The 12,491-nt window shown below is 39.3% G+C and overlaps 1 protein-coding gene across 12 annotated transcripts in view; it reads right to left on the bottom strand.

Annotated features, from left to right (window-relative positions):
• The window catches only part of RAD17 (RAD17 checkpoint clamp loader component), a 48,010-nt gene that overhangs the window by 10,884 nt on the left and 24,635 nt on the right, over positions 1-12,491 (bottom strand). For 11 of the 12 annotated variants that reach the window (XM_014584560.2, XM_014584562.2, XM_014584559.2 and 8 more), the window contains 5 exons: positions 10,659-10,841; positions 8,505-8,590; positions 8,234-8,380; positions 5,027-5,176; positions 772-892 (listed from right to left, as the gene is read on the bottom strand). In XM_014584560.2, coding sequence (XP_014440046.1) covers positions 772-892; positions 5,027-5,176; positions 8,234-8,380; positions 8,505-8,590; positions 10,659-10,841 — 687 coding nt within the window. The remainder of the gene's footprint in view (positions 1-771; positions 893-5,026; positions 5,177-8,233; positions 8,381-8,504; positions 8,591-10,658; positions 10,842-12,491) is intronic. The other variant, XM_027768678.1, reaches the window with a different exon arrangement.

The following is a 12,491-nucleotide window of genomic DNA, read 5'->3' on the forward strand; positions in this document are numbered from 1 at the left end:
CCTTTGTGTTTGTCATTTTGGTTAATTACTGGAAGATGGTGGTTACCAAAACTGCTTTTCTTGAAATTACCAGCTGAACTTGCTATTGAAAAGTAGTTAGATTATGTAAGAAATTGTGGGATCAATAAAATGTGGGGGGAAAAGGAATGGAAGACAGCTCTAGACAGCAGAGATAGTGTGAGAAGAGGGTAGGAAAGGGCAGAGGGTCAGACATAGAGGTAAATACATATAAATATAAATATATATGTATGGACAACTAGAAATGGAAAATTATGGATGATAACATACATGATTAAGCCACTATGCAGTGTATTCTGGATGGGAAACCACTTTTTGTATGCTGTGACGATGATTAGGGGATGAATGTACATTAATTAATTTTAAAAAGTTTCAGGAAAAAAAAAAAAAACAATGAAAACTATTTTTCTTGAAATTAAAAAAAAAAAAAGCATAAAAAATCCCCAAAAAAACAAACACATGCACATGTGCCCTGCACAATTTTGAAGCTGCCAAGTCAAGGACTCAAGCTGTACAGTCAGCCAGGTGGGATCCAGTCATCTTAATTTTTACACTACCTCTGGCTTCGTATTTCTGTATAGTTTTATTTTCTTAAACAAAAAGCATGAATTAATTCTAGATTAAAAAAAAGAAAAAGAAAGAAAGAAAAAGGAAAAAAATGATCTCACTAGTATGTAGCAATGAGTTGCTTCACTAAAAAAATACTGAAATAAAACACCACTTACTGGGAAAATGAAAAAACCATGTTGTTACCTTGATTTCTCATTGGAATGGTTAGCAGAGCAAGGTACGGCAACAGTTGAGTTTGGAGGCATAAAGCTGGTAGGGAGAAGTCAGCAAAAAGTGCTTTTGCTGCCAGGCAATTTTCCCGATACTATATAGGGGGGAAAAAAAGAAAAAAGTGCATATGGTTATATATCCCTAAACAAACTAAATTTATAAGTATCATGAAGCATGTGTATCACAAATATACTTCAATGTGGATCTCATCAGCCCTTTATAATATCTCAGCATTATCTGTGTACACAACAATTTCACAACAGACATTAGAATTTTTTTGAGAAAAACAAACTTAGAAATCAAAAAATGCTATTTATAAGATACGTACGTCACAAACTAGGTGAGAATACTATGTAATAATTAACATTCTTCTGTCAACACAGGTGCCATGTAAGGCTGGTAAGGAGAGAAGCACAGTCCCTGCCTTCGAGAAGTTTATACTTTTAGGAATAATTCATATGCAGCTATAATGAAATATTAACGTATGTGCTGTAAAGAGCCAAGCAACTCAATAAAGACATAAACTGCTTTAAAAAGTTGTGACATTCTCCAAGAAAGCTGTTGGAAAAAATTTCTTCAGTGATGAATTATAGGATCATATTTAGCCACAGAATTGGAAGACATCTTAGAAATTACTCAGTCCAGGGGTCATAAATTTAGGTATTACAGGAGTCAGGCAGGTAAGTAAGAAAAAAATGAAGTGGGGATCAGCCTGTAGTACGGTGATTAAGGCAGCACAGCTGGATCCCAAGTGCCTAACCATGAGGTTTTGAGTGCCGAACCTGATGGCTTGAGAAACACAGAAATACATGCACATCTGTGCATCCAAAATCTTGAAAGAGGCGGGCGGGGGGAAGGAGGGAATGGTATTGTAGCTTGACCATTCCCCAGGGGGTTGCTTTGTAGTCTCCATTTCTGTCTTTTCCCAGTGCACATGCCCTCCCAAAAAGACAAACAAACAAAGGTAGGGCCACAAGGTAGTATAGTGGTTAAGGCACTGGATCCTGCATGACCAACTACGCAGTTCAAGTTCTGGACCTAGTGACTTGAAAAGCACTCCAGATATGTGTGTGTGCGTGTCCAAAATCCCAAGAGTAAAATAGAGAGGGGGATTTGCCATGTCTCTCCTCCCCCCTCCCCCCCCAAGGAAGTAATCTCTCACTTTTCTTCTCTCTATCTCACTGGTGAGCACAAGCACCCTATGACAAAAAAATAAATAAAAATAAAAAAATAAAAAAGTGGGGACCAGCAGTTAGCGTAATGGCTATGTCGCTGGACTTCCATGTAGTCAACCACGGTTCGAGTCCTGGACCCGGTAGCTTAAACTCACGCCGGGCACGTGTTCGTGCGTGCCCATCCCCCCTGGGGGGTGAATCGCTTTGTCTCTCTGTCTCTCTCTGTCTGTCTGGTGAGCGCACGCACCCTATAGCAAAGAAAAACCTCTCCAAAAAAAAAAAAGTGATGTGGACCAGGTAGGGACAGTGGTGCCTATTATTCCCATTTCAAAGGAGCAGATGCTATTGGGTCTGTGCTTATTTATACCACATAGAAATATGGGACAGAGTTGCCACACTTTCCAAAACCAAAAATTCATTTAGTTTTAATTATTATACTAATTTTTAAACATTTTGCTACAGAATTCACCAAAGATGGAGAGAAAGAGGAAGTGAGAACTCACCCCTGCCACCTCCCACTCCATGCCCAGCATATTTTTCAAGCCACCCAGTCTGGAATTAAAATCATGAAGTCAGCCACATGTGATGATCCAGCCGCGTTAACCACCAGGTCAACTCAGCTGGCCCTACACTAATTTTTTAAAGACAGGCAATTAGTATAAAAGAAGAAAAAAATTGTGTATTTTGTGTTTAACTCATAGGCCACCAACTTTTAGCCTCTAACTAATTCAATTCTCTACATTTACAGCTATGGAGAATAAGAGTATATCAAGTGAAACAACATATCCTGATGGCCAGAGGCAAAATCAGGATTTCCTTTTTTGTTTACTTATTTTATTTAAACTGGAAAACAAACATTGTCTATATTATGGTGCAAAACATGATGCTTTGAAATATGTATATATGGGGACCAGCAGTTAGCTTAATGGCTATGTCGCTGGACTCCCATGTAGCCGATCGCGGTTCAAGTCCCAGACCCGGTGGCTTAAACTCATGCTGGCGCGTGTGTGTGCCCAAGATCCCAAGAGGAGAATGAAGGAGAAGGAATTGTGGCATGGCCGTCCCCCGCGGGGAGGTGATTTCTCACTTTCTATCTCTCTGTCTCTGCCTTTCTGGCGAGCGCACGCGCCCTATAGCAAAAACTTCTCAAAAATTTTAAGTATATATGGTGGAATGGCTAAATTGAGCTAATTATCATATGCATTACCTCATATATTTAACTTTCTTTATAGTGAGAACACTTAAAATCTCCTCTCTTAGCAATTTTTAAGTATAAAGTAAATTGTTATGAACTACAGTCACCAAGTTGTATGCTAGATCTCTTGAACTTTTCCTAACTAAATTTTACATGCTAAGGGTTATGTTTAATTAAAACTAAAATGCAATATAATTATGTACTTTCAAATTCTCAGTGTTTTTCTTCTAAAAATGATTGACAGCAGGTGGTATAGCAGTTAAGGCTCTGGATTCCCACATGGCCAACTGTGGTATGAATCCTGGACCTAGAGGCTTAAAATGTGCTGGAGGGACCAGCAGGTGGCATGGTGGTTTGGGCGCTGGACGCTCCCACATGGCCAACCATAGTTTGAATCCTGGGCCTGGTGGCTTGATTTTCCACTTTCCTTCTCTCTGTCTCCATCACTGGTTAAATGAAAAACAATTAAAAATGAATGAATAAATAAAATTAAATAATTCTTAAAAAAAAAAAAAAGGTGCTGGGGAACCATTACGTCACTGGATTCCCACAGTCGATCACAGTTTGAGTCTCAGACCCAGAGGCTTAAAACTCATGCTAGGCACGTGTGTGTGCACACATGCCCCAAATCCTAAGGACAAAAGAATGAGAAGGGGGAACCAGCAGTTAGCCTAATGGCTATGTCGCTGGCCTCACACGTAGTCGACCTCGGTTCGTGTCCCGGACCCAGTGGCTTAAAACTCACGCCGGGCGCATGTGCGTGCGTGCCCAAGATCCCGAGAGGAGAATGGAGGAGAAGGGATTGCGGCGTGACCATCCCCCCTGGGGGGTGATTTCTCGCTTTCTGTCTCTATGTCTCTCTCTGTCTGTCTGGCGAGCGCACGCGCCCTACAGTGAAAATCTCTCTTAAAAAAAAAAAAAAAAAAAAAAACAAGAATGAGAAGGAATTGTGGCATGGCCACCCCCCTAGGGGTGATCTCTCGCTCTTTTTCTCCAGAGAGTGTATGTGCCCTTGTAGCAAAATTTTCTGCCCCACCCCCCCAAAATAAATAAATAACACTGGGAAGCAGCAGATGGCGTAATGGTTACATTGCTGGACTTCCACATGGCTAACCATGGTTCAAGTCCCGTACCCGGAGGCTTGAAACTCATGCCAGACAACTGTGTGTACATGTCCAAAGTCCCAAGAGGAGAATGGAGGAGGAGGGACTATGGCGTCGCAATTCCCTCTGGGGAGTGATTTTTCGCTGTCTCTGTCCCTCCAGCAAATGCACATGCCATATAGCAAAAATCTCTTTAAAAAAAAAAAAGGAAAGAAAGCATTACGCTGGGCACATGTGAGTGCATGCCCCAAATCCCAGGAGAACAGCAAAGTGATTACAGTATGCCATACCCCTGGGGGGGTGATTTCTTACTTTCCCTCTCACTGTCTCTCTCTGGTGAGCACATACATCCTTATTGCAAAACCTTAAACAACAACAATAAAAAGATTAAGTATTCAAGAGCACTGCCCTTTTCATATTTTACCATAATTCTAAAAAAATTACAGGCCCTACCATCTTATTAAAAATGAAACATTTTGGGGCCAGCAGGTGACATGGTGGTTAAGGTACTGGACTCTCACATGGATGACTGCAGTCTGAGTCCTGCACCTGGCAGCTTCCTTTCTCACTTTCTCTTTCTCTCTTTGGTCAAATAAATTAAAAAATAATAAATAAAATTTAAGATATAAATAATTCTTCAAATAAAATGAAACTTTTTTAATATTAAAAATGGCTTTATTGAGATATAATTTACATATCATTAATTTCACCTATTTAAAATAAATTGCATTTAAACTATATAATTCCTTTTTTACCTTATTATTTATCAGAAACCACTGGGGTTTGTGTAAAGGTCGAAAACTTGATCCTCCTCCTTGGCAATGAGCAAATCCTCGGGCTTTGTTGGAATGCATTATACCTCTTGTGGCTACAGATGTACTATATTCCCTGAGTGAAGAGCGTGTCTAATAAATGAGATAAGTGGAATGAAGAAAATAAGAGATTCATAAGATATACTAGTATTATTGGTACTTTTGACACACAAAAGATTAACCATATTTAGTTTCTATGTGTTCACTTTTTTTTAATATCACCAAAAATAGCCCTAAAAATAACAGTGCTACAACATTATTTAAAAACAAATTCAACTGAGACATAACAAGCAAAATCAATGTGTGAATGGCTTGGATGGGGTGGGGAAGACAATTGTGAATACATTTTTTAGGCAAATACATTACCAAATCAATGTTAATTTCCTTGAGTATGATAGCTGTATTGTGTCTAATAGAATAATATCTTAAGTGTCATGATGTCTCCAATTATTTCCAATTATTTAGCCAAAAACAAGTGTGTAAATACATAGAGATTAAGTAAATATGGCATAATGTGAAAAACTCATAAACAAAAGTTAGAGGTATAAAGATATTCCTTGTACTAATCTTTTAACTTATCTCTAGGTTGAAAAATTCCAAAATAAAAAAGAAGCAACTGTTTAAAAATTAAGCAAATATAATTGCCAAGTAATAACACTATGTATCATAAATGGTTCTTTTTTAACTTGGTTATCTTCAGTTATTAAAGCTACTCAATAATATAAACACAGAAAATATCAACGTATTAAAGGTGTTATCCAAGAGAACTTCCTTTGTTAATGGACATATTTTATATTTTGGTTGCTCAATATAGTAGATACAAATCACATGTGCCTATCAACCACCAGAGATGTCTAGTGTGACAGAGTAACCACAATTTTTTTTTTAAGAGAAGGATTTTTGCTATAAGACATATGTACTTGCCAGCTGGAGAGACAAAGAAAAACAGAAAACAAGAAATCACTCCCCAGGGGGGATGGTCATGCCACAATCCCTTCTCCTCCATTTTCTTCTTGGGACTTTGGGCATGCATGCACATGCACCTGGCATGAGTTTCAAGCCACCAGGTCCAGGACTGGAACTGTGGTCAACTATGTGGGAGACCAGCGATGTTACCATTACGCCATCTGCTGGTCCCAAAACTAAATTTTTCATTAAAAATTAAATATCCACATGAGGTTAGTGACTGCTATATTGGTCATGTTAAGAAAAATATATAGGGGCTGGCAGATGGCACAGTGGGTGAGGCGCTGGACTCCCACATGACTGACTACGGTTCCAGCCCCAGACCTGGAAGCTTGCTTTCTCACTCTCTCCTTCTCCTCTCTGGTCAAATTGAAGGTTGGTAATAGTAAATAAAATAAAATAAAATAAAATAAATAATTAAAAAAAAGAAAAAAAAAACAAACTTTATAGTAAATAGTTGCAGTATATAAAACATATGCATTTAAAAGTTAGCTGGGTGGGACCAGCAGATGGCATAATGGTTATATCACTAGACTCCCACATAGTCGATACAGTTCAAGTCCTGGACCCAGCAGCTTAAAACTCACACCAGGTATGTGTCCATGCTTGCCCAAAACTCGAGAGAAAAGAGGTGAAGCCAGGAACACTTATGTGTATGCCCAAAATCCTGGCAAGTAGAAGAAATGGCAGTAAAAGGATTGCGGCTGACCACTCACTGAGGGGTGATTCCTCCCTCTTGCTCCCCATGGTTAAGTTCCACATGCCTTCCAGCAACTGGAAAGGAAAAAAAAATTAAAAAAAAAAAATAGCTGAAAGTATAAGATGTACAGTTCTTTTCCCTTCTATCTACTTTCCAATGGTTGTCAAATTTTCTGAGTATATATCACTTCTAAAATCAGCAAGTAATTTTAGAAAAAATCAGTGGGGTGATGGTTAAGGCACCTAAATTCCAGAGCCGAATGTGTGGTTCAAAACTTAGACCTGACAGCTTGTCAAACACCTGGTGTGGGTGCATGTGTGCCCAAAATCCCAAAAGGAGAAAGAGATATAGGAGAAAGGACTGTGCCATGGTCATGCCCCTGGGGGTGCTCCTTCACACCCCTTCCACCCCCAACTCTCTGGCCAAAATTTTCTAAAGAGGGGGAAAAATTCATAACCTATTATCATTAAAAAAAAAAAATCACCTTAACTTCTTTTTTTTCTTTGAGAGGTTTTTGCTATAGGGCGCGAGTGCTCGCCAGAAAGACAGAGAGAGACAGAAAGTGAGAAATTACCCCCAGGGGGTATAGCCACTTCGCAATCCCTTCTCCATTCTCTTCTCAAGATCTTGGGCACATACGCACATGCGCCTGGCATGAGTTTAAGCCACTGGGTCTGGGACTCGAACCAAGTCGACTACATGAGAGTCCAGCAACATAGTCATTACGCCAACTGCTGATCCTAGAATGACTTTAACTTCTGAAGTTTCATTTATTAACATTGGGTTAAATGAATTCAATTTTAGCATAGTGGTTTTTTTTTTTTTTTTGAGAGGTTTTTGCTAACAGGCACGTGCACATGACAGAGAGAGACAAAGAGAGACAGAGAGACAGAAAGTGAGAAATCAGCCCCTGGTGGGGGGCTGGCAATGCCACAATCCCTTCTCCTCCAGTCTCCTCTTGGGATCTTGGGCACGCACGCACATGCGCCTGGCATGAGTTTAAGCCATTGGGTCCGGGACTCAAACCACAGTCGACTACATGGGAGTCCAGCAACATTGCTATTACGCCAACTGCTGGTCCCAGCATGTTTTTTTTTTTTTTTTGAGAGGTTTTTGCTAAAAGGCACGTGCACTTGACAGAGAGAGACAAAGAGAGACAGAGAGACAGAAAGTGAGAAATCAGCCCCTGGTGGGGGGATGGCAATGCCACAATCCCTTCTCCTCCAGTCTCCTCTTGGGATCTTGGGCATGCTTGCACGTGTGCCAGGCGTGAATTTAAGCCACCAGTTCAGGGACTCAAACCGTGGTTGACGACATGAGAGTCCAGTGACGTAGCCATTACGCCACCTGCTGGTCCTAATTTTAGTATAGTTTTTAGAAAGAGGCACATAAAATCAAATAATTAAGTTTAAAAAAATCAATTTTCTTTTTTCAGACCTGAGAAAATACTCATAAACAAAAACATTTAAGTCAAATGGTCTTACATTCCAGTCACCACTGAGGATATCTGCAAAACTCAGAAATTCGCTGGCTCTCACGAGATCATCTACTTCCATAAAGAAATCCACGTAGTTTTGGTGAAGATATAAATTAAATAACTCTCCTGGCATATGTGACATTTCTACAACTTCCTACAAAAAAAGCATATATATGTACATATAAAAATGAAGTGATGAGATTACGTACACACAAATAATATATCTTTTGTGAACACTGTAACATGTTGTAAACACTAGTTCTTATTAAAAATCTTACCTCAGGATGAACAAGTAATGTATCCCGTTCATACTCTGATAAATGAGAAGGCAACCGAGGTGAGTCTACTTCTGTTAAAGATGCTCCTGTAAAAAATTTCTGGAATTATTAAAGATAATACTTCTTTATAATTACATAGCACCTCTCGTCTGAAGACTTTCAATACTTTAAACACATAATGACAAAATACTAAGCAAATCCTTAACAACAGAAAAGAATAAATATCTGAAAGCTTATGTGAGTTGCCTATTTTATCATCACCAGCAAAACTAAATTCAAAAGTCTGTGGTTCAATTATGGTTTTTCTGGACTTAAAGTATTCCTTTTCTCAAAGCATGTCTACTTCACCTTTACCAGCTCTAGATTGCTTTCTTCCTTTTATTCTCATCTCAATATAGAAGTCTTTACTGCTTTATTTACTATGTAGGAAGATGCTGCTCTCTGCATAAGAAACAGGAACCTCATTCTCTAGAGGAAGAGAATATAAATAAATGTTGGAGAGAAAAAGAAAGGGTAAAAGGAAAAGCATCAGGTAGGAATGGTTACTAATGTTCAGAGGTTAAGAAGGCTCAGGGATGGAGGACTGGCTTTACTGCCACCTAACTGATGTCCATTTAATTTTCTCAGATGGTGTGAAGTTTTCCATTCAGAAATCCCAACTTTGTTCCTTCAAGATCCTAAGATTGAAAACAAGTATTTGCTACATCAAGTACAGAAGTCTGGGATTTCATTGTCCGTGCTGCTGAGTAGAAGCCATGCAGCATGCCCTGCAGTCACACAGACGCGCTAGCTGCCCTCCAAGCTGCCAGCATCAGATGCGGGCTCCAGCTCCAGAACTTTCCAAGTGGGGGAAACTCAGCGGCGGGTTGAAGGAAGAACAGATGATCTATTTAGTGTGTTAGTGTGGTGCTGAAATTCCCAACAATTACCTCCTCACTCAGAAAAACCATGTTCAGAAGAGCAGTTCCTGGCAAGTGGTGCCCAATGTGGGGCCTGAATATGGAGAAAGAGGTATGGATACTCTCCGAACTCCTTTCAAAACATGTTAATGCTATTCTTAAATTTATTCAATTAAAAAGTTTTCAACATTAAAAAAAAAAGTTTGGGATTTTATTAACAGGAGGAACAACTGGGAGATAAGAGTTGAGCACAAGTGGACAGAAGAGCTGAAGTGGACTAGGCATCAAAAAAGTCAGAGAGGGACCAGCAGTTAGCGTAATAGCTATGTCGCTGGACTCCCACGTAGTCAACCACGGTTCAAGTCCCGGACCCGGTGGCTTAAACTCACGCCGGCACGTGTGTGTGCGTGCCCAAGATCCCGAGATGAGAATGGAGGAGAAGAGATTGCAGTGTGGTCATCCTCCCTGGGGGGTGATTTCTCGCTATCTCTCTGTCTGTCTCTGTCTGTCTGGCGAACACACGCGCCCTATAGCAAAAACCTCTCCAAAAAAAAAAGAAAAAAAAAAAGTCAGAGAGAGCAAAGAGTATCTATTTCTGGCTGGGGAGACAGCAAGTTAGTAAAGTGTACAAAGAAATAGAAGACGATGGAAAGGAACCTTCAGCTATTAGGCAATTTTTAAGGTGCCAGGGGAGCACAGAGTTAGGGGAGCTCTGAGCTACCAATATGTGACCCTAAAAGTCTAGAGGGACTGATGTTTCACCTTCAAAAAACTATAAAAATAGGGACCAGCAGATAGCATAATGGTCACATAGTCACTGTGGCTTGAGGCTGGGACCTGGCGGCTTGAAACATGTTGGGCACAATTAAGTACGTGCTCAAAATCCTGAGAGAAGACTGGAGGAGAAGGGATTAAGGTGTGGTCATTTCCCCTGTGGGGTGATTTCTTACTTTCTGTTTCTGTCTCTCTGGCAAGCACATGTGTGCTATAGAAAAAATCTCTCTTAAGGGAAAAAAATAAAAATTTACAGACATAAATATGACCTGGAGTAGTTTGTTTTCAAAGTTAACCCTAATTACAATTAGAAAATATCTAAATACATTTTCCTGCTGTCTTGGGCCTTGCCAAATGTTTCCCACCTAGTCCTACCTCTTTCCTGTAACAGAATTAAACATGCTTTTTAAAAATACATGGTATTTTGTTTCCACTATAAAACAAATATACATTAGATTTAAAAAATTATAAAGTTTCTTACTTTTACAATAAAGAATTTTCCCCAAAGCTCTGAAGAGAAAGAGAGAAACATCTTTGCCACCAATAGCTTGAATCTCATCATTTTCAAAAATCCTATCGGGCTTTTTCCTTCGTTTTGGTTTTGACAGCACAGCATCTGATTTTACTGACATTCCTTTCTTCCTTGGCCATAAATTGTTCTCTCCTAAAATAGATACACCAAGTGACAAGTATTTACAATACAACTGAAATATGAAAATTAAAGCTAAGATATTTAAGATATAGGCAGACTAAACATTCTACTGAAACATATTTTCATAATAAGCAGTAACTATAAAATACATGGACTGAATCAGAAGCCTCCGAGTTTCTAACAGTACTAAGACAAGATAAACTGTTATTTAAAAGTATCTTGCAGCAAGCCGTGCGCCCCGCGCGCGGTGGAAGCCAGCAAGCCGTGCCACAGGCAATAATCCCTAAAATAGACAAGTGGGACTATATTAGACTAAGAAGTTTCTGCACAGCAAAGGACACAGTAACAAGTGTGAACCGACAACCCTCAGAATGGGAAAATATTTTTGTTAAATATGCCTCAGACAAGGGACTGATAACGAGAATACATAGGGAACTCAAGTGCCTTATGCGAAAAAAAATGATTAACCCGATTAAAAGATGGGAAAGTGAGCTGAACAAAAGTCTCTCTAAGGAAGACATACGAACAGCCAAAAAGCATATGAGGAAATGCTCGACATCCCTCATCATAAGGGAGATGCAGATAAAAACCACAATGAGATACCACCTAACCCCTGTCAGAATGGCAAAGATTAAGAATATAAAAAGTGATAAGTGTTGGCGGGGATGTGGTGAAAAGGGAACCCTCCTACACTGTTGGTGGGAATGTAAACTAGTTCAACCACTGTGGAGAACAATATGGAGGTTCCTCAAAGATCTACAAATAGAACTACCATTTGATCCAGCAATCCCACTTCTGGGTATTTACCCAAAAGACAGGAGAACGCTCAGTCAGAAAAGTGCTTGCACATCCATGTTTATTGCAGCATTATTCACAATTGCCAAGACATGGAACCAACCTAAATGTCCACAAACTGATGAATGGATTGGAAAAGTGTGGTATATATACTCTATGGAATACTACTCAGCCATAAAAAATAACAAGACCCTGGAATTTGATAGAAAATGGTCAGATACGGAGGATCTATTGCTGAGTGAAGTAAGCCAGGCTATGAAAGAAAGATATTGTATGTATCCACTCAATATATACCGACTATCCGCACTCTATAATAGAGAGCAAAAATTCGGAGGACATAAACACAGTGAAGGTACTTAATGAGAATAGGACAGTGTGGAATGGGGTAAGTGAAGAGAAGAGGATAGAGAAAGATAGCAAGTGAACAATAGAGAGACAGGACGTTAGTGAGAAACAGATAGGGCTTATTAACTGTTGATGATGACATGTATAGAATTCTCAACTGGATTGGTCTGAGAAGTGTTTCATGACGGGCAAAGTATTTTTAAAAGCAAAACGAGAAATAGCTATTGACTGTTTTATAAAAATAATTAGAATAATAAAGATAATGATTGGGGAAAACAGAAAAGATATGGAATGTTGAAGTGGGGAGATTAATGTCTCTGTACTGACTGACGTGCATGGCATTCCCTTTTGAAGAAACAATGTAACACACAGTAAAGTTATATGTAATCCAATGTAATATGAAGAAGATATGATAAAAAATAAAAAAATAAAAAAAAAATAAAAAAAGTATCTCATGGGCTGGCCCTGGTTAAGTGAGCTGGATCCCAAAACACGGCCAACAGTACTGTTTGAGTCCCAGGC

Source organism: Tupaia chinensis, unplaced genomic scaffold (assembly GCF_000334495.1).
Source record: "Tupaia chinensis unplaced genomic scaffold, TupChi_1.0 Scaffold147123_1, whole genome shotgun sequence".
Classification (NCBI taxonomy): domain Eukaryota; kingdom Metazoa; phylum Chordata; class Mammalia; order Scandentia; family Tupaiidae; genus Tupaia; species Tupaia belangeri.